General features: G+C 37.0%; 1 protein-coding gene across 5 annotated transcripts in view; it reads left to right on the top strand.

The window, feature by feature from the left end:
• The window catches only part of LOC140799921 (DNA-directed RNA polymerase V subunit 1), a 39489-nt gene extending 24626 nt beyond the window's left edge, over nucleotides 1-14863 (top strand). For all 5 annotated transcript variants that reach the window (XM_073154472.1, XM_073154473.1, XM_073154474.1 and 2 more), the window contains 8 exons: nucleotides 727-854; nucleotides 5325-5494; nucleotides 9962-10236; nucleotides 10763-10936; nucleotides 11034-11174; nucleotides 11319-12715; nucleotides 14153-14261; nucleotides 14420-14863. In XM_073154472.1, coding sequence (XP_073010573.1) covers nucleotides 727-854; nucleotides 5325-5494; nucleotides 9962-10236; nucleotides 10763-10936; nucleotides 11034-11174; nucleotides 11319-12715; nucleotides 14153-14261; nucleotides 14420-14653 — 2628 coding nt within the window. In that variant the 3' untranslated portion in view covers nucleotides 14654-14863. The remainder of the gene's footprint in view (nucleotides 1-726; nucleotides 855-5324; nucleotides 5495-9961; nucleotides 10237-10762; nucleotides 10937-11033; nucleotides 11175-11318; nucleotides 12716-14152; nucleotides 14262-14419) is intronic.
• The last annotated feature ends 8176 nt before the right edge of the window (nucleotides 14864-23039 follow it).

The raw sequence follows: 23039 nt of genomic DNA, 5'->3' as shown, positions 1-23039 counted from the left end.
CATTCCTTTTCTTTTGAGAAAGATAGGAAATAAGCTTAAAATTATATAAAATTTATAATTTTATTTTACAACTGTTATATTATCATAACATGATTATTTTTAGAATTTCTGACCGAAAAATAATTTAATTTAATTCATCATATTTACAGAATATAGATACCATCACAAATAGACATCCCATATCAAATCATTTTCATTACAAATGTATTCTAATATATTATATTATATTATACTTACATTACAATTCAATAATTATATTTTAGTCATATTATGATACTGCAATCTGTTCTAATATATTATTGGAGATGGCAAATGAGTAATTTGCATTTTGGAATAACTTGGTGGAATATTCCAAAATATTATTCCTTCTAAAAGCTAGGATAAAGATATCGAGATAAGTGCCACTTATTTCGTTTTCTTATTTTATTTGCTTATTCCACGGTTGGCGTGGGTTTTCTGGACTGGGCCCTAAAAGTATCCTAGAAGTATTCAAACTGTTTCCAACAATTTTTTTATTTTATTTTAAAAAATTGGATATGTAAATGTAGTACCGATGTGGATCCAAGAATTTTTGATGAGTATTATATCTTAAGCATATCTGATACAATTATTGGTAGGGTATAGAAGTACCCATGCTTCCTAGTATGGGCATGCTATTGATATCCTGCTCATCTATTTCTAATGATTTTCATTTACGGAGATTGTTGCACTGGCTTTGTTGGACAGATGCAATTAGAATTATTAAAGAAAAGTACAGATGAGATTCTTCAGAAGTGTCAAGAAGTTATTCTTAGACATGGAAAGAAGAAAGGCCAGCTCAGCCACCTATTTAGGAGAATTACTTTGACTGCTAGGTAATCCTCTTCTACATTCCAATGTTTTTTCTTAGATTTGGTTTTATCTATATATATAGTGAAGTTGATCACATTTTCTAGAGTGAATTCCTAAAATTTCTACTCTGAAGCGGTGAAGCGTTAAAGCTTGAAACTATTCAAACTCCATTTCATGACTAGTGTGTTGAGAAGTATATTATTGGTTCTTCTAATAATGTCCTTTTTAATTGTGATTTTCTTAGTGATATCTGAAAATGCTATATTAAAAAAGACTGATGAATAATCTTTTGTAGTTCATATAAGCATGTCTCTGATTTACTATTCTAATATTCTATTTTCTCTATTTGGGGCACTTATAATCTTTTTCTGCTTTTACTTTAGTAGACTGTAGCAGTAGTATAACAACTGTAATTTTCAAAATACTGTAGCAGTTACAAATGGTATATCTCCCCTCCCTAAACCCCATGTAGGTGGGACCTTGTGCAATGTGAATTTTAATAATCCTATTAGGAGTCAAATTGCCCTTTTTTCATCCTATCAGTCTGCAATAAATAAATAAATAATAATAATATATACATTCTAATATATTTTCAAGTTAATTCCAATTTTATCCCTAACACGACTTAAATCTATCAATTTCATGTCGTGTCAATCTTCACTCTCCTCTTTCTTCCAAAAAATATATTTTTTTTTATTGTAAACATCCCTTGTTTCACCATGGCTAACAAAAAAAGTAACAGGGAAAAATATTCGTACACATAGATAAAAAAAATTATTATTTAATATAATTTACTGGTAGGTTTAATATGAGTTTAAAATGGCTAACTTGCATTTATTAATTAATTTAATAATAATATTTAGTACTATTTGCATGACACGCTCAATTCTTTAAAAATATTTTTTATTTTTTCATGTCACATCAAAGAAATAACTACACTCCTATTTTAAATCTTCTCTTATCTGTTTATAATTTCCCTTCAAAATAAATATAGTTTTCTCCAATTGTTTTTTTTTATATTTACAAAGTTTAAAATAAATTGTAGAGTGGTTGCAAACTTGTGAGCTTTTAAGCCCGTAATAGTTCACCTTTTTTTATAAAAGTTTGCAATACAAACAACTTAAAAAATATTTGAAAAATAATTTGTTAAATAATAAATTATTAAAAATATCTTAAAAAATACTTACATATTATGAAAAAAAATTAAGAAAATAATATAACCTTAAACGTGGGCTTAAAATCAAAAGAAAACGAAAATAAAAATAGTATTATTACATTATAATTTGAAATAAAATATTAACCTTACATTATTTTGAAAAAGAAAATATGTAAGCTCGCAAATAGGTTTGCGTGCTACATGAAAGCTTGTTTGTGGGCATGTAAGTCCGCAAATAGGCTTAAATACTACAAATCAATATTAAAATTCTTTTAATTGATTTAAAAATAATATTTTTAAATTTTATCATAAAGTCAAATGACATTTTGGTCCATAAATTTAATGCATCATTTATTTGTCTCCAAAATCAATACTTTTTTTTAAATTTTTTCACATCATTTCAAAAGTAATAACTACACTTTAGCCTAGTACATAATCAAACGTCCTATTTTTTAGCTTGGTTTAAGGTGCTTAAATTAAGATTAAGAAATGGGGCCAACTAATCAATTTCAGGGCTTACCCTCCAATCAAACAAGGCCTTATATTCTCCCTCTCTTTGTCTTTTTGATCCCTCTCAAGTTTCATTTATGCGCAACATCAAGTAATGGCTTTCAAGTCTATATTGAACATTGAGCTCGATGGAAAGTTTTCAGAACTGTCAAGCTCATTTCAGCATGAGATAAGTCAATATCTCTATGCATCATAAAGCCCATATCCACTAAAATTTGAGAAAAGTAGTAAACAAGAACTGCATCCAAGTAATTAAAGAGATTAGCTCATGACAAATCCAAGTTTTAATAGTTGTGAACATGTTTTCCCAAAACATTCGCATACATAGGTGGGGACACTGATCTATACACTTGTGCTATAATTGTAAAAGTTTCCAATTCCACTCACCTTCAGAAATATCCTTGGATCTTAGCTTGAACAATTCAGATACATACTTGAGGTACTCACCTTTCCATCATCAAAGCTAGCCATTTCATCCTATCTATATATAGTCCATAAATTTGAATGTTTTCAGCTAATTCTAGCTGAATTTCTCATGATATTGATAATTCCTTGTGCCATTTTAACTCAAAGTAATAACTTAATCAGTAGTATTTGAACAACCCACTGTAACAATTGTACTCCTACAAGACAATTAGTCCCTTTAGTCAACAAGTATCTGCATAGAAACCTAGTAATGAATTAGGAACAAGTATTTGCATAGAAAGCTTTAATACAGAATCCATCAATCTGATTGAAGCCTTATTTCTCTGTATCTAATCTGTAGCTACCATTGACTGCACACCTGGAAAAGTGAGAATTTATGATTTAGCAATGCTTTGTGAAAGATGCTTTCATAATGCAGGCTGTCATGTGATTGCATAGCTCCTCTGCTGTATGTGGGTGCATATGGTAGCGCATATGCAGTCTAGCAATAGAAGTATTAAAAATAAGTTATATATAATTTACCTATCTAGTTTATTGAATATTTTAGCATAACAAGCAAATAAATCTGTCAACGTTGCAAAGTAATATATGGAGAATCATTTTCGTAATGTTATATCCACTGAAGATGCTACTTTCTAATCATATAATTACTGAATAAATGTTCTCAAGTGTGAGTCTGGTCTTGCAAAGTTTAAGTAACAAAATTAAACTAAATAAATGTTCTCAAGTGTTGCACGAACAAAATTAACCAATAGAAAATTAATATGAAGCACTATAAATATATCACTATTATGACATAGCGTTTCATATACATATGTGATCTTTGGCGGTTAATATGTGGGTGCATATGGGTATATGATTCACATATGCAGTTAATGTACGAGTGCATGTGTATACGGTCTGTATATGTGGCTCATGTGCGGGCAGACTGCATAATTCATATATGTGGTGGTTAACCCACCGACATTGCCTATGTGGTCGACTTTTCAAAATAATGAGATTTAGCATCAAAAACATGTCCAAGTGAAAGATTGCTTGGGTGCTATCTTTTCTTCTCTCCATCTCTAGAGAGAATCAACATGTTTTTGGTTGTCCGTTGGTACATTTGCCTTCCCTAGGAAATTTATCATGAGGTGTAATATTAGCAACTAGCTCGGTGCCCCTTGGAATTATATTTGTTTGGTAAATCATACTAAACCCCAAATATTTCAGTCCTAACATCTAAAAGGCACCTGTGCCATTTTAAATTTTAGGGACATGAATGAGACAAATGGGATTGCCGTTAAATTTCGGACCTGTTCGTGTCACTAGAATTTAAAATTTGATATTATGGCAATTGTTTAACCATACTCCCAATTTAGAATTGCCATTATGGTTAAATTTTATAGGGATACTATTAACTCTTACTAACAGGTCTTTGTTTAAGTAACATGCATCTTAATGGCCAAGATATCCTACTACGTTGAAGTTCAGAGTGTAAAATATTTTTCTTGCATAAAGATTTATTTTCTTGTACTATAGTATTGAGTATCATTAGATTTTGAACCATCTTAAACAATTTCTATGAGGTCAAAATCAAGGATTGTTGTATAATAGGGATGGCCTGTGCTGGTCACTTGTTGACATGGTATGGCAGGGCATGTGTTGCAGGAACGATAGATAAGTTTACTTTCCTTTGTCAATATCCCTCATCTTCTCCTGGCTCTGCCTTCTTCCGTTCTGTACCCAGCTCCGCCTTTGCCTCCTTTAAGCTTTTTTAGGGGTTTTTTATAGGAGGAAGATTGGAGGAATAAGATGATCTAATTAGATCGTCTTCTATGTTGCAATCCACTTGGGAATAAGGTAGGATCTGCTTGTGAATCCAAACTTATTCTCATGCGGATATTGTTTTGAGAGTATGTGAACATCTGTTCTCAGATCCTAAATTATCTCATGCAGATCATGAGAACAGAAGATGATTCAATTAGATTGTCTTCTTCCTCTCGACAAAACCTTAAAAAAGTTTGATTCAAGGGGTGCTGACGGCCCCCACCAACCCCACCCCCACAGTCCTTCCTCAAAATAGTCTTTTCTTAATCTAGGTTTTGTTTTAATTGTGATTACTGAATTACTGAATGACATTTCTGAAATAGCTTAATGATTTCAGTGGCGATTATGATATTTTGAATAATATTGTGACAATTATGATATTTGAGTAGTTTTTAGTGGTAATTATGTAAACATCCCAAAGATTTATCACAGATTCAGGGTCGCCACAGTCTACAAGCTTAAAGAAGTTTTGTATTTGCAACTGAGATTTGTTCCTTTTTCTTAAGTTGACATTACTTGTGTGGCTATGCTTGTGATTTTTGATTCTTTAACAGTTCTCCTAATTTTTTTTTCTGTTTCCCTCATTTTGTAGTGAATGTTGCAGCACCCAGAAGCCAAATAGTGATATACTCTCTCATGTTCCATGCCTGCAGTTCTCTCACTGTGACGGGAATGCTACTCCATGTTTTGAATCTTTTGAGAGAGCAGTCCATGTTTTGGCCAATACTATCTGTCCTATTCTATTGGATACAATTATTAAGGGTATCAATAATGCTCACTCATTTTGTATTTGATTTTATGAAAATTGCATATTTGCTCTTTTACAACGTACTGCTTGATCCCTACACGCACATATTTTGATGTATTCAGTCTTATCTGCACATGCAAATTGAATAGACTAGTTCATTAACTACTGTTTCCAATTACTACTATAGTACTATGCTTTTTGTTCCAACAATTAAAATTGACGTACCTTCTATTGAATAGTGCTTAATTGCTAGATGTTGGTCATTTGTGTCTGTATTTCTAGATATAGTGGGTAAACTAATGATAAGAGTTTTCCTAAGTTATTAATACAAATTTATCAACAAGATTTTAAATAAGAAGATTCTACCTGAACAAAAATATTTAAGGTCAGGAGAAGATTAAGCCTTTAAGGTGCTTATATGCCATATCCCTTTTTCCTCTAGCACATGTGGCACGAAAATGAAGTGGACCTCACACTTAGGCAGTTGGAAGTTATTGGTAGAAGGTGAAAGTAATTTGTGATTATGAAAATAACTTTGAACCTCCTATTTATTGAAATAATCAAATAAGGGGTGAATCAGACAGCGGTACATCTAGCCTGCTTATGGTGACATGGCTAATTGGCAATTCTAGTCAATCCCTTGAGTATTATGGTAAAATGTCTTCAGATAATTAATTCTATCTATAATATACATTTATTCCTGATCACTCCTATTATTTATGAATGCCACCAAATCACTCATCAAAATGCCCTTTCTTATCTAAACTTTGATAACATGCGGTCTAAATTGACCATTTTATTCCCAAGGAAGTACTACAGATCTTTCCAGGTGTGGGGGTTACATTGAAGGTTTTAAGTCATACCACTTGAAGATTTGATAGGTTGTGAGCACTGTTTAAAAAAACTTTCGTGTTAATGATTAGGCTCTCACCTTAGATAGAATATGATTAATCTCTGCTTAGATCCTGCCTAGGTGACCATCTTAACATCTCATATCATATTTAAAATTTTTAATATATAAATTGACTTTGAAAATTCACAAGTACTGTACATATTGATGAATTAGTGGATTTAAATAGCTTACTATAGATTTAACAAGAATACATTAATATATTGTTTAGATTATAGGTATTAATTTTTAACTTCCTTCTCTAATTATTATTTATTATTTATTATTTTTTATTTAACCATCTTAAATTCTGGACGCCCGCCTAGGCACTTGCCTAGCATCTAGGTGCTACATGATTCCTTGTCCGCCTGTCTACCACTTACGGTCTTTTAAAACCTTGGTTGTGAGGTCATCATGAACCAAGCTTAACTTGATTGTTCACAAATAATTGTGATTGCAACACTTCAGTACCAACCATCATTGTTGGTCTGAATATACTTTTGCAAAACACATGCTTTTCTCCAAAAAGGAACAGAAAATATTTTTGCTAAAGAGCATGCAGTCTTTGCATATAACTGAGAAATCATTATCTTGTTAGTTCATGATTTGAAGCACGTAGATATATTTAATCCTAATGTTGCCTCTTCTGAATCTCAAGAACCTTAGTAGGCTTTGACGAGTTCATGACACTATTATCTTATAATGGGATATGTGGTTATACATCATAATGAAGACCAATCTTATTATATTTTGTACTAATCCTTACTTGCTAACCCTAAAGTATAGCTACCATTGGCTAATATAATTGTGAAGTTTTAGTTAAAATCCCAATGGAAGATATAATCATTTTGATCAAGTATCCTTTTGATCTTGTAAATCTAAAACTTAGTGTTCAAACATTTTGAAATAGTAGGAGATATGATAAAATTGTTAGAGGCACCACTCGTGTTGATTGTCGGCATGGTGTTGCCTAAGGTCACTTTGTTTTATCAGTCATTTGGTGCCTTCTCAATGTTGACCGAGTGCAATGCTGGAAATAAAACATGCTCTTCCTTTTCACAATATGGGCTAGGTCGGTGGCATTGTTGGGGCATGTCTAGGAGATCCAATAACTCCATCAGTTTTCAGTTTTCAGACATCTTGGGAAGACAGTTGTTCGTTAGATTTGATGACCTTTTCCTATACCCTTATACTGATCCACACTAGATTTGGGTCTGTTTTTGTAACACTCTAGTCATTGGGGTCATGTGAGTTTCGTCATTCACTACGAAAACCAAGCCATTGCTATATCTGAGATCATTCTAAAATTGATTCAGCTATCTTGTTTCCTGCTAAGTTGTGCTGGCAATTGTCTGTTGTACTTCTAATCATGTCTTGAATAATTGGCTTTTCGTCTTTGCTTTTATCTGCAAGGACTTTTGGAGACAGTAATAAACTATACCCTTGGCTTTCTTCTTTTGTACCTGCCAATCTTAACGTTATTATAAAACACATGTGTAAATAGGGCATAATCACTTTCTTTAGCCCATTGATACAAATATTGGGTTGCTCTGTAGGTATTATTACCAATGGCTTCCTTAGGTTCTTATTACATGTTAATTTTTTCTTCTATTTGTTTTGCTTACAAGAAATAGTCAAGTTCATGTCATAACACATTCAAGTGTTCAGTGTACATTACTGTACCATGAAACATTCTTTTATTGTGCTTAACCTTGAGGCTAATTAATTTGCTAATGTTTCTCATTGGACCATGAGAAGATGTCACGACCCAAAATAGGGATCATGACCGACCATGCATCTCAATATGCTTGAGATGCACGAAGCCTTATTAAATTTTATAACTAATTGCAATAAAGATAAAACAATGTTAATATTTTTGAGTCTCTAAACTAAATGAATAAAACTTCTAATCTAAAGCATAAAATCTAAAAGGGCGGAAAGGTAAATAGGTGAATCCTAAGTGGAGGTGGAGTCCGGGTACATCTCGCTCAGTCGTCCCGCTGACTATTACCTGAAATAGATAAACAAATACAAAAAAATAATAGAACCCATGAGCCAACAACTATAGCTCAATGAGTAGAATCCACTCGAAACTAAATAAATTTTAAATCATATTAATGCTGTATAAATTAAACTAAAAGTAACAATATCCATAACAATATGTAATATGCATGCTCTCTAAATAATAACAATGATAACAATAAAGAGATATCACAACTTGTAACTTTGCACATTTTCAACATATTAACATCTTTTGATATTTATACTGTCATGTCTCAATGGGTCTAAACCCTGTGGATCCACATCAACTAGAAGTTACCTCGAGATGACGCTCGGGATTTTTCTTCATAGTTGATCCTGTTAGGGTCATCAGATGGTATCACCCTGTGATCAACACACTTTGTCTTTTTATTTAACCGTTGAGAAAAGTTAGTCACCTAGGAAATTTTCTCATTCATCCTAGGACTGTTCCCTAACCCCGCCAGAGTCACCTAAGAAAGTCACCGCAGTGATCTAATTTAAGACTTTCCCCTGAACTTCCAGATAGACTTGAATCACCATGGAAAATCGCAAGCGATTTATACCGGGACTATTCTCTAAGTCGTACTAATACTAGTCTCATTTTTCTTTTCACAAATTTTAATATTTGCACGAAATATGGTGATGCACTGAGTATAGTAATTAAATGCACACATAAAATATAGTAATTAAATTTTCGTACATACGGATGAAATAAATAGATTTGCACATAGAAATTACAACAATTAAATTTTTACACGGAAGGGTGAAATAAATAATTTGCACATAGAAAATTTACATGGTCTGACAAAGATACGAAATATAATAAAATAAATATGTGAGTGAACCCACTCACTTGAGTCTAGGCAAGACAACCGAAATCTCAAATCTCTAGCTCACATACTAAAAATCACCACTAAGGAGTCACGTGGTGGTCTCCGCTGGCTCCAGCGGCGCTCCGGTAGGTCGATTCCATGGCGTGACTCTGACGGTGAGTAAAAGATAAGAAAACGAAGGAGGAGAAGAAGAAGAGAGAGAAGGGGAGGGGGCTGAGATGGTTCAATAGAGAGAGAGGGGATTAGGATTTTTAATTTATAGATTAGGGATAAAAAAATCCTAATCTACTCCGATCCAGATTAGGTGCGATTCTGCCCTGCGCCTCGTCGCGTGTCGGAGAGGGAGAGGGGAGGCTCTGCATGTGCAGAGCACGTGCACCCTCCTCTCTCAACCCCAAATTTTTTTTTTTTTTTTGATTCTAACAGAAGAGTTGTGTCAAAGTATACTCATTCATGAATAAAGATAACTATTCACTTTATATATTTCTTCTTTTTCCCTGTTTGTTGTACTATTGGACTGAACTGATAATAACAAGGAAACCGTGCTTGTTATTCTGAATGCGTGTTAACTTGAGTCCCCATAATTAGCTAAAATCTGGAGATGTTTATTGGGCCATATATTCACCATCTCATGGTAATTCACAAGTTATTTGCACTCGTTTTGATGTTTGTACTATTTTAGCTTTTTGTGTTTACCCTAGAAATTTTCGTAATGTCATTTCTCTATCAATCTGCAGGCGATTCCCGAATTCAGGAGGCTAAGATTGTGTGGGTCGGACCAGATTCAACTTCCTGGGTGAGAAATTCATGCAGAACATTGAAAGGGGAGCTAGCTGTTGAACTTGTGGTTGAGAAGGGTGTGGCTCAACGTAATGGTGATGCATGGAGAACAACAATGGATGCTTGCTTACCTGTGATGCATCTCATTGATATTAGGAGATCTTCTCCTTACGGTGTCCAACAAATTCGAGAACTTCTTGGCATCTCTTGTGCCTTTGACCAAACGGTTCAGGTTAGTTTTAGATATCTTCATAGACGAGCTATTAATGTTCCTTATGCTTATGTTACTAATAACTTATTAGTAATAAGTTGGGCTTTCATGCAATTCCCTTAAGTAATTGATTTGATGCTAACGTGGCGTAAATTTTACAAATGTGTGCTTCTAACTAGTCCAACACGACCCATGACAAATGCCTTGTAAAAAACTGTTTATGCCATTTTCTTCCTGCTTCAAGGATATCATTTTCTGGTACATACATTACCCTCTATTTATAGGTAAAATGCATGTTCAATTAAAATGAATCCACTTTGGCATTGTTACGTGGTTGAACAACGTTTGCTTAGTTTATGTGTTCAGTTTTTTTTTTTCCGCTTTAAATAGAAGACTGGTATTGCAGTACTGGATGGGTTCCTTTTCTTAATTTGATTGTATTGCTATTGTTTACCTATGAAATACTGTTTCCTTGTCCTTTCTTTTGATGTATAATCTACAGTCAATGAGGCTTTTCATACACAATGCATTACTTGACCATTTTCAGCGTTTGTCAAGATCAATAAAGACGGTTGCTAAAGGTGTTCTCAAAGATCACCTAATTCTTGTTGCAAGTAGCATGGCATGTACGGGTAATGTAAATGGTTTTAATACTGGTGGTTTTCGAGCACTGTATCGTTCATTAAAAGTCCAAGTACCATTTACGGAGGCCACATTATTTGTAAGTAATATTTGTCCTAGTTTTGCTGATTTTTTTACATGTCATTCTGTTCATATAATATTTCTGATATTCAATCTAATGAGAGTTTTCTTTTCAGACACCTATGAAATGCTTTGAAAGAGCTGCTGAAAAATGTCATTCTGATTCACTAGACTGTGTTGTTTCATCGTGTTCATGGGGCAAACGCGTGGCAATCGGTACGGGCTCACATTTCCAAATCCTTTGGGACAAAAAGCAGGTTAGAATGAGATTTCACTGACTAATAATATCATCTCGATGTGTCTTTGTGCATATTTGGTTTTCTTTTTTTATATTATACTGGTAATTTCCTATTACTTGTGTCCTTTCTGACAAAACAAGACTTATATTTCCTTTCTGATAGATGGCAAATGAAAAAGACACTGGAAAGGGCTTGTATGACTTCTTGTCTTTGGTAAGGACATCCGGTCAAAGAAAGTCAAATGGTGCATGTTTTGAAGATTTTGATGACCTTGAGGAGGAGAATGATTTTGAAGAATGCTTATCCCCTGAATTTGATGGTGGTTTTGGTAAGCCCACATTTGAGGACAATATTGAAGATGACTACAATATTCAGAAAAGTATTATCTTGGGAGATGAAAAAGTTGGTAGCTGGGAAAAACTCTCAGTTTCTGGTGTTGAGACAAATAATTGGGGAGGATGGGGAAATGGAGAGCCAACTGACTCTGCGAAGTCTGGATTAATATCAGCCAAATCTAGAGAGCCAACTGATTCATGGAACAATAAAAATTGGAATAAACATTCAGACACTGGTATGGATACAAATAATTGGGGAGGTTGGGGAAATGGAGAGCCAATTGACTCAGGGAAGTCCTGTTTGTTAGCGGAGAAATCTGGAGAACCAGCTGATTCAGGGAACTTCAAAACAGTAAATAGCAGATCTGGAGTTTTGTCTAGTTGGAGTTCTACAAAAGTGCAACGAAATACCATTGAATCTGAAAATTCAACAAAAGAGATTGGACAATATAAGCCTTGTGATAAGATGGATGTCCAGAAAGAATCAAACTCTATAGACCAGCCTGACACTTCGGAGAACTGGAAATCTGACGTGAAGAAAAATGCCTGGTTTTCTGCAAGTCAAGCTAATACAGTGATTGACACACATTCTTGGAATGAGGTGGAAAATGATATGGTGGAGCATCATGATAAATCACCAGTGTGGAACAGAAATTCTGGAAGCCCTAAAACTGAGCCAGGTGATTCCCAAGTTTTGGGATCAGAAACCTGGGGCAATGAAAGTTCTAGTAGATCCCATAATGTGAAGTTGGCAGATGGTACATGCAATAGTAAGGATGAAAAGGCGTGGACTGAAGTGATAGAATCACCAAGTCAACAAATGTGGGATAGTAATGTAACAAATAGTTCATACGAAATGGGTAGTCAGTGGAATGCAAATGCATCTTCCACATCAAATAATTGGAATAGTAAGAACTCTGGTATTCCAGATAATGAAAGATTGTCAAATACAAACCCATGGAATGAGAACAGAGGATCTGATCTTGGAAATCAAGCATGGAAACCTGATGCTTGGGGTTCTTCAAATTCTGCTAACTGGAGAGGACATAAAAATCCTCCTGGCAGGCCGCAAAGGAAGAATGATGACCGGAAAGGTTGGAATCCTAATTTGAGCCTCACGTCCACAAGACGACGATTAGAATCATTAACAACTGAGGAAGAAAAGATACTTGTTGAAGTCCAGCCAATCATGCAGAATATTAAAAGAATTCTGCGTGATTCGAGGTAAATTATATATTCGCCCTTGTGACTGCTTGCTTTAGAATCACATTTTCTCCTTTAATATTAATAACAAAGCTTGGCAAGTAGCACGGATCTTACCAAAAAATTCACTTTAAGTTGCACCTCTTTTTCTTATAAAATATTGCTATCTAGATGAAGCTCGCCACTGTATTGCTACTTGTTAGTTTATAAGTGTGAACTAGAGATAGACTTGCAGCTATGGTCTCTGAAAAATATTTCCATGATTAAACAGTTGAAACAACCATGGTTTGAAGTATCGATACATATAAGTATCAGCCAATGCCTATCCAAAACCATGGCCAGAACTAGGAAGATTGCTAGTTTTGGCTAATCCAGCTTTTGTATCGGACGAGATGGCTGAAGCATACTTTTCTTTTCTCTTTTTAGATTGGGTCTTGTCTGGAATGGATATTGCTGGATCCAACTCGAAGTCTACCTTTGACAAGATTATTCCCTTCTTCAGTTCCCCTTCTTGTCAGAACTCGACTGATCATAGGTTAATCCGACAAATTGAAGGTAGATCCAACTAATTAGAGAGATATCCAGTGAGTTTGAAGCTTTGAAAAAGTGTCCTTGATGATGTGAGTTTTCTTTTTTCTCCTTGTTTCCGTTCTTTTTTATCCTTTAGGAACCCGTTTACCCCCTCTGCTCACTGCTGGCAGCAGTGGTTGTTGAGAAGTTATGCTTCAAAAATTTTTAGGCTCGGCGAGGTTTCCCTGCATTGCTGAGGGTCTGTTTAGTTACCAAGTCCTAGGTTGTTTAGTTGCGACTAATTTAGTCATCCATTCCAAAACCATTGGTTGAGTTGTTTTTTCTGACATTCTTGAGATTTATGAATACAATGAATTACTAACATGATTTGTTATTGTTCTCCAAAGAAGTGTATAGAACTCCATAACAGTTCTTTATAAATATCTGTTTTGACTAAAATAGTCTAACAAAAAAGATTGAGTAAAATGAGAGTATAGATGTTGGTTGGTGATATATTATTTCTTTTGAACGTTTGAGAATGTTATTGCACACCTTATGTTCTAAAATTTTAATGGTATTGCAGTTCAGACCATATGCCATGTTTTTGCTCCAAAAGCACTCTGGTTTTGCTCTAGCTAAACATCTAGTGGAAAGAGATAAGAATTGATAAATTCTGACTTGTTTCATGTTTATTTGTCTTGATTACCTAAGTTAAACCTAACTCCCTCTCTAAGAGAGGGTCTCTCCATTTCTTTCCAGTTTCCACTTCATTATTTTGTCCATCCACTGGTTAGATCAAGACTCACTGAGAATTTACCTGCACGGCTGTAGTCCAGAAATATAACAGTAGTTTTTGTAAAGTTTACCCTGATATAGAAGAGTGATGTACATGGTTCTCTGAATATAATCTGCTCTTAACATATGCATTGTTTACTTAATTGTTTGCAGTGACGGTGACAAGCTCTCCCAGGAAGATGTAAATTTCATTAGGGATAATGTTTTTGAGTATCATCCCGATAAACAAGCGAAGGTTGTTGAGAAGATTGACTACATAATGGTTAGCTCCATGAACTTTAAATACTACAAAGAGATGAAAAGAATGCTTTTGGGGAAACGAATATGATTGTGACGAAAAGAATGCTGGATCTACTGAATTACTTTTTCCATTTGCTTGTCAACAATGAGTTTATTAATGCAAATCATTTAATCTGATAGGTCGACAAGCACAAAGTTTTTCAGGAAACAAGGTGCTTTTATGTGGTCTCTTCTGATGGATCTAGTGCTGATTTCTCCTATAAGAAGTGCATGGAGAATTTCGTCAAGCAGAACTTCCCAGAGCATGGGGAGTCCTTTAACAGGAAGTACTTCAGAAAGCCAAATCCAGCACCCAACAATGGTGATTGGGGGAAGCCCAATCCTGCACCTGGTAATGGTGATGGGGGCCAATAGCTACTCTAGATTAGATCAAGAGTTTGAGAATACCCTGGCATTTGTAAATTTGTTTGTATATTCTTTCTACATTCACATCCTTGTGATCAAATTTCTGTAATTCATGTCGTAGAGCTTGATAGTGTTCAAATTTTGAGTTGATCATCCTGGTAGTGTCTAACCGATGCATTGTAAATTACCCAGTAACATATGGTAATCACATTATTCTCACCTGCTGTTAACATATGGTAGTCACATTATTCTCAGTTTCTCACCTGGTGTTAATGTTTCAACATGACGAATAATAGGCACATGACATGATGGCTTTTAATTCGGTATATGATCTCTAAGGCCCAGTTTCACTAGGAATAAGGTCTATTATCAGTACAAACTTTTATAATATCTAGTTGAATACTAGTATAATAAATATTGATGACATAAAAGTTGATGTTAATATCTTTAATTAGACGCAATGTGGTGCTAGTAATATATATTTCATGACAATTGTGAACTTAAATGTGTTATATATTTTTACTACATTGTATTTAATTTTTTTTCTCAAGTTCTCACTTAACTAAGGCTGTGTTTACTTTTGAAATAAGGGTGTAATAAGTATAACCATTCTAATTTTTAATATTACAAAAAATTAATACTAGTATAAGGAGTGATAAATATATTTGATGTGATATAAAGTTAATATTGAAGTATTGAATGTGGATTTATAAATGGATGAACACTTGTTAGGACATGGATCTGACTATTTTTTTTGAAAGAAAGACAAAATTAACACCCACAAAGCAGCTCAATATTTGTAATGAGCTAAAGAAAGTGATTATGCCCTAATTACGCATGTTCTTTATAATAATGTTGAGATTCGTAGGAAGAATCACATTATCTTAAAGAGGTATTCACCCTAGTCACAAGCAAACAATGGTACTTCGGTGATTCCCTAGCAATTTTTCAACCCTCTCTTCCGAGCCCTAATTCATATAGAAATGAGTGAGGCTGCCACCGGCGGGCCTCCCCCGACTCCAAGCCCTATCGTCACCTCCTCTTCATCTCTCTTGAAGGATGAGTCCAAGGATAACCCTAGAGATAATGGTAAGCAGGATCCTTCTCCCAAGGCGACAAGCACTATGGTGGAGCAAGGAATGGCTAAAGGATGAGTATCTCGCATTTCAAGGTTTCGATTAATCTTGGAGGAGCATTGGCCTAGGTGAAGAATTCGATCACGAATGTGGTGGAAATTGACCTTGGCCTCTTGGTAGAAAGTAGAATGGAATGGAGGAATGCTTTGATTGGTAGTTTTTTTGGGTAAGCCTCCTCCAATAAACTTGGTTAGAATAGAGTTGGCCAAACAATGGCACACCTCAGGCCCAGTGACGATCGTTGACAAAGTTGAGGGTTTTCACTTTTTGTTTGTCGTGAAGAAGACATGACGTAAGTCTTTACTGAAGGCTCTTGGATGTTGAAGGGAATGACCATGCACTTGATAAGGTGAAAATCAGATTAACTAGGAGGGCAAGAAACGGGGAAGACTGTTCATAAAGGACATAGCTGTTCGAGACTTTGCAGACTGTCTGGTTAACTCTCATCTTGTTGATCTTGGCTTTAGTGGTCCCCCTTTCACCTGGCCTTACACTATGATGCGGGTTTCAAGGTTTGTTGTCATATTGAAAGAATCTTTGCCAACCCTAATTGGCTCCAAAAGTTTCCTTTGGCAAAAGTTACTCACACTGATCGACTTTTGATCATGCTTTGTTATTCTTTGAGGTCTTTCCTAAGGATAAATTTCGTAAACGACCTTTTAGATTTCAACATTTCTGGTTTGAGTACTCTCTAATGGATGAGATGGCTAATAGTATTTTTCCTTTTGGTAATATTAATATGTTACAAACCGGCTTAATCCAATTCGTAGCACTTCTGGACAAATTTGAGGACATAACTTTTGAAGGGAATTTCATAGGATCTAGCTATTGGATTGAAATTTAGATATGTTGTCGTTCTTGAAGAAAGATCTCCAACGAATCCCAGATCTGAAGGTTTGGATGGCTAGATCTCGAGATATCAATCAAACAGTGACCGAAGGTCGAATGAACCATAGCTTCTTAGCCCTTCAATGGCTAGATAGGTTGAAACACTCAAACTTCCAAATATACGTGTATTCCGCGTGGATAAATCTCCCCACACGGTGTATCACGTGACCTATCAGTAATAGGTTTCCACAAGCCATATAGAAATAAATGTTCATATCATAAATAATCTTAAGCAAATATGAGTCCGGATACAAGTTTTACAGGCCACAACAAGTCTTCAAAGATACACATCCAAAATACAACCCTAATATCCAAAAATACAACGCCAATAATAACATCCTCATAGGGGCTCAATACAACTAATAGATATGGTCATAACTAAAATAAAGACAACTACTTCTCGCTACCCACACCTGCTTTCCTTAGCTCTGAAATGATGCCACTAAGAGGTGGTGAGCACACATCCTAGCGAGTAGAATCCATACAATTTATAATAATGAAATCACATGTGCATATCCAATGCATGCCTATAGTTGCTAGCAGCAAAATAAACTTATTTAAATAACTTATAATGAATTACTAAGTCAATGCAATCAATAAAGACTACGCGTCACTATCCTAAAACATGCCAATTCCTAATCATATAAGGATAAGTCCACACATGTATAAAGCTTAATACAATCTCTTATTCATACAAATCTCAATCATAGTATTTACATGTTATGCTTAGAAGTAAAAGAGTGGTTTTTTTTCGTATTCATACAAGTAAGAGAGGTTTAGTCATTATATGCTCAAGGCATTAATAATGTTTTATCATAGCTCACCGAGCCATTCACCACATAATGTAGATATTCTTCAGAAAATCATCCATCACATAACCATCCATCATCTCATACATCGAGGAGGGATATATACACATCTAGCGGTAATGCCACCCAAACATGCATGGCGATACTGCATGTGATCGATTGTTTGTAGCCATCAAACTAAGAACCCCGGTCGTCGGCCTATATCTCACTATCTCTAAATCATCACCGCCCTCAGCGAGAGAGTCAAGAGCCCTCAGCTCATCAATGAAGGCTCTAACCCTGTGTCGTCGAGTACCGCTAAAGATATATCTCCGCCTCACAATCATGTTCTTACTATCATTATAATCTAATCAAGACTATGCAATATAATTACCTGAATGCCACACAGGCTCTTGACCTCAGGTGTAGGCCGCTAATAATATAAGTCATATATGATACACTCTACCCTTAAGGGCTGAGCGAGTAAGGGTATTGCCTAATTAGAATCTGACTACTAATGATAGGTAGAAGTGCTGCAGTGTTTGTGAGTGTATAAGTCATGTCATAATTATCATAGTCATTATATTCTATATTCACAACAGATATTTATGCAAGGGATTCTCATACATGATATATTTAGATCATCGTTACACTAATGCATGTGCTAACATTAATATTCTTATAATATTATGATGAGTAAACTATCAATAACTGCACATGTCAAGATATATCATAGTACACTAGATGCATGTTTTAATACTAACATTCCTACAATGTCATAGAAGGTATAATAACTGCAACTATATTATTCTAGTTGTATAAACTCTACTCGCCTGGGGGATCATCATAGTACTCTAGTTCTCCTCAGCTAGACTACTTCTCTAGAATCCCAAAATCCTCTTCACGTAAGTAAAGCCATACGTAAGGTTAGCGAATTAATAGAGTTAATTACTTTATTAGAAAATTTAGGTTTAGGCATATACATGAGTCAAGGGTCCCTTAGGTGAGTTTCATGTCATCATAAAATTCACTATTTAGGTGATAATAATTTATCTTTAAGGGAGTGGTTAGGCTAATTAATGAGGTGGAATAGAGAAATGAGGCTATAGGATCCGAATGATCCAAAATGGGCCTAGGCTGGGGTGGGGGTTGTTTAACCCCCACTGTTAGGTTTTTATTTGTTGGCAATTGTGTACAAAATATTCTAAGTGTATTTTTTCATGTATATGAGCTTTACACAAGTCTAGAATATCTTTGGTTTGAAGAATTGCAAGATTATTGGAGAAAAGTCGTTGAGTTCACACCGCGTTCACAAACACGTTCGAACGCGGAATCTGCGTTCACACAGACAGAGAGAGCCGCGTTCACAAACGCGTTCGAACGCGGAATCTGCATTCACACAGACAGAGAGCCGCGTTCACAAACGCGTTCGAACGCGGGTACTTGCGCTCACATAGACTGAGAGCTGCGTTCACAAACACGTTCAAACGCGGGTACTGCGTTCACACAGACCGAGAGCTGCGTTCACAAACGCGTTCGAACGCAACCTGAAGAATTCAAGTTGTCGCGTTCGAACGCACTCGGGCCTGTTCGAACGCACTTGAGATCAAGTCATGCCGTTCGAACGCACCCGGGCCGCGTTCGAATGCACCAACGAAGTTTGATAAAATTGGACTTTCGTGAGTACAGATAAGACTTGGATTTGGCTCTATCTTGGAGATCATATATAAGGATTGTGATGCCCTATCTCTAGATGGTTATAGAAGCATTATTGAAGGAGACTTCTTGAGGTTACATCGGTTCTTCAACTAACAAGGTTCCACTCATCATTAAAAAGTTAATCTTTCGTCTTAAGGGTTATCTAGATGAAAGATTAATCTCGAGGGTTACTGAGGTTGGACTTCAATCACGAGAAGCAGTGAATTGTGGGTTCTAGCAAGTGAGACTAAAAAGAACAAAGTCGTTTTGATCGACAGGTTGTTTTGTGAGTCAATGTTGTAACTGCTATTATTCTAGTGATTGGTTTTGATCCGAGTTTGGATCCGTGGTTTTTTTTCGTTTGGATTTTTCTACGTTAAAATCTTGGCGTTCATCTCTGCTTTCGTTCTTAATATTTCTACGGACTTTTACTTAAGCGAACGAGTAATATTATTGCCTAGTATTTAGATACATACTTGTGTCTAGGGGTTTTTCACCCACCTTCCCTCACCATCCCCTTCCAAGGGAAGGAGACAGAGGGGAGAGAGAAAGGGCCTGTGACCCTCATTGGGGGGGCGGGGGGGGGGACAGAGGAGGAGGAGATCGAGAAGAGAGACGCGGCCACCACCAAGGTCGACGGTGTCGGAGGCGCAGCCACGCGGTCGGGTAAGGCATGACAGCCGAGAGGGGATTTACCGAGGGGGTCGCGCGGTTGGCTTTGTTTGCTCCGGCATCGGCAACCCAAGAGAGAAGAGAGATAGCAGGGTGGAGGGAGTAAAAGGGCGGGGGCATCGGTGGTGTGTACGACAAGGAAGAAGAAGAAGGAAAAGAGGACGGGTGGCTGGAATGCATGCATGCGCTCGGTGCGTGCGCGAGTCCCCTTTTTCTTTATACGCACCTGAGTCGATAAATAATTGAGGGTAAGTAAACTGAATCTCCTCCTCGGGCTCCCATGTAGCTTTCTCTACTCCATGGTGCCACTAAAGAACCTTAACTAAAGGTACAACTCTTCTTCAAGCGTCTTCACATATTTGTCAATGATCCGTATTAGTTTCTCCTCATAGGACAAGTCCTTCCTCAGCTGGATAGGTTCTTCTCTCAAAACATGTGATGGGTCATACAGATACTTCCTCAATACCGACACATGGAACACATTATGAATCTGAGACAGCTCCGATGGCAAATCCACCTGGTAAGCAACTGATCCTATTCGTGCCAAGATCTCATAAGGGCCTATATATCGAGGGCTCAGCTTGCCCTTCCTTCCAAATTAAACTAACCCTTTTCACGGTGAGACCTTGAGGAAAACTTTGTCCCCGACCTGAAATTCTAGGTCTCGATATCGACGGTCAGCATAACTCTTCTGTCAACTTTGGGCGCCCGCAATTCTCGCACCTTCCGCACCTTATGCACGGTCTCTTGAATCAACTCTGAGCTCTCTATCTTCCATTCTCCCACTTCGTCCCAACTGATAGGTGTCCGACATTTTCGTCCATATAAATCTTCATGTGTGGGGGGGGGCATCCTAATGCTGGAGTGATGACTATTATTGTAGGCAAACTCAATTAGGGGAAGGTGTCGGTCCCAATTGAGTCTGAAGTCTGCAACTGAAGCACCTAGCATGTCCTCTAAAGTTTGGATTGTCTGCTCCGACTGACCATCGGTTTGAGGATGATAGGTAGTGCTGAATTACAGTTTGGTATCGAGTGATTTAGCAAAATGATGCCACAACCTAGAGGTGAACTTGGGGTCCCGGTCGGAAGTTATAGAAACCGGTGTCCCATGGCGGGCAAAGATCTCATCCTAAAATAAAGTGGCTCGATGATCCATAGAATTAGTGGTACTAACTAGGAGGAAGTGAGCTGACTTGGTCAATCGATCCATGATTACCCATATAGTCCTTTTTCTTCAAGGTCTTCGGCAGACCCACCATAAAGTCCATAGTGATATGCTCCCACTTCTACTCAGGAATGGGTAAGAGTCTGAGTGTCTCAACAGGCCTCTGATGTTCAATCTTGACATGCTAACAAATCAAGCATCGAGATACAAATTCTGCAATGCTCTTCTTCAATCTCGGCCACCAAAAGTATCTACGAACATCTCGGTACATCTTCGTCTCTCTAGGGTGCACACTATAAGAGGTCTGGTGAGCTTCCTCCAAATCTCCCGACGAAGTTCGCCCACATTAGGTACACAGAATCTATCTTCATACATTAGGGTTCCCATTCCATCAAGGCAAAAACCCTTTTTACCTGAGTCTTAAACTTACTAGAGGATCTGCAATAAATGTGGGTCTTCTGCCTGTGCAACTCTGAGCCTTTTCACTAGAGTCGGCCTCATAGTTAACTAGGCAAGCAGTCCAGCACCACATATCTAGCTATGACGTGCATGTCCATCTTCTGCAAATCTCGTAAGATGCCCTGCTTGCTCGTAATCAAACTAGCCAAATTTTCCATTGATTTTCTGCTCAAGGTGTCAGCCACCACATTTGCCTTCCTAGGATGGTAGTTAATAGTGCAGTCATAATCATTCACCAGTTCAAGCCACCTGTGCTGTCTCATGTTCAACTCTCTCTAGGTGAATAAGTACTTTAAATTCTTGGGGTCAGTGAAAATCTCGCACTTCTCCCCGTAGAGATAATGTCTCCAAATCTTCGAAGAGAACACTACAACTGCTAGCTCTAGGTTGTGGGTAGGGTAGTTTCTCTCATGGTTTTTGAGCTGCCTGGATATATAAGTGACAACTCCGTTCTCCTGCATTAGAACACAGCTCAAACATGAGAATGAAGCATCACAATAGACCTGGTAGCCCCTCCCACTATGAGGAACTATAAGGATGGGTGCAGATGTAAGTCTCCTCTTCATCTCTTGGAAGCTCTCCTCACAATCAGGACTGACAATTTTTGAAAACCCTTCCATAAAACGCTGGTAATACCCGGCCAAACCTAGGAAACTATGGACCTCTGAGACGGTACTCGGCTGCCTCCAATTGAGAACGGCGGTGATCTTGGATTGATCAACCCATATGCCCTCTCCTGAGACCACATGCCCAAGGAACACCACTTCCTCCAGCCAAAATTCACACTTGGAGAACTTAGCAAATAATTTTTCTCTCCTTAAAACTTGTAGTACCGACCGAAGATGCTCTTCATGCTCCTGTTATGAGGCCGAGTAAATCAAGATATCATCATTGAAGACCACTACGAACTGATCTAAGAAAGGGCGAAAGACAGTTCATCAAGTCCATGAAGATAGTTGGTGCATTGGTCAAGCCGAAAGGCATAACCACTCATACAATCCGTACTGAGTTTGAAAATTAGTTTTTGGGACATCCGCTTCCCTAATCCTCAATTGATGATACCTAGATCTCAGATCAATCTTTGAGAAGACGTGCCCCCCACACAATTGATCAAACATGTCCTCAATGCGAGGCAAGGGATATTTGTTCTTCACAGTTAGCTGGTTCAATTGCCAATAATCAATGCAAAGGTGGAGGGTACCATCCTTCTTCTTCACAAACAGGACTGGAGCGCCCCAAGGGGATGAGCTAGGCCGAATGAGTCCCCTACTTAGCAAGTCATCAATCTGCTCTCTCAGTTCTTCCATTTCCTTTAGAGCCATACGGTAAGGTGCCTTGGAGACCGGTCCTACCCCCAAAACCAGGTCGATGTGAACTCAACTCCCCTATTTAGAGGAAGCCCCTAGAAGTCCTCTAGAAAAACATCTGGAAACTCCCGTACCACTGGTAAGTCAGTCAGGGTTTGGGTCCCAGCTGACTCGATGGACATGATTGGCACTAACTACGAATGGTCCACCTGTCAATCCTTCCACAGTCGACACTCCATGCCATCATTAAGCTGTAAGATAACCTCTTTGCTGTAACAAT

The sequence above is a fragment of the Typha latifolia genome, chromosome 13 (assembly GCF_019914945.1).
Source record: "Typha latifolia isolate L0001 chromosome 13, TyphaL0001v2, whole genome shotgun sequence".
In the NCBI taxonomy this organism is placed as follows: domain Eukaryota; kingdom Viridiplantae; phylum Streptophyta; class Magnoliopsida; order Poales; family Typhaceae; genus Typha; species Typha latifolia.
The sequence above is the reverse complement of the archived record's forward strand: the minus strand, read 5'-3'. Positions and strand labels throughout refer to the sequence as shown.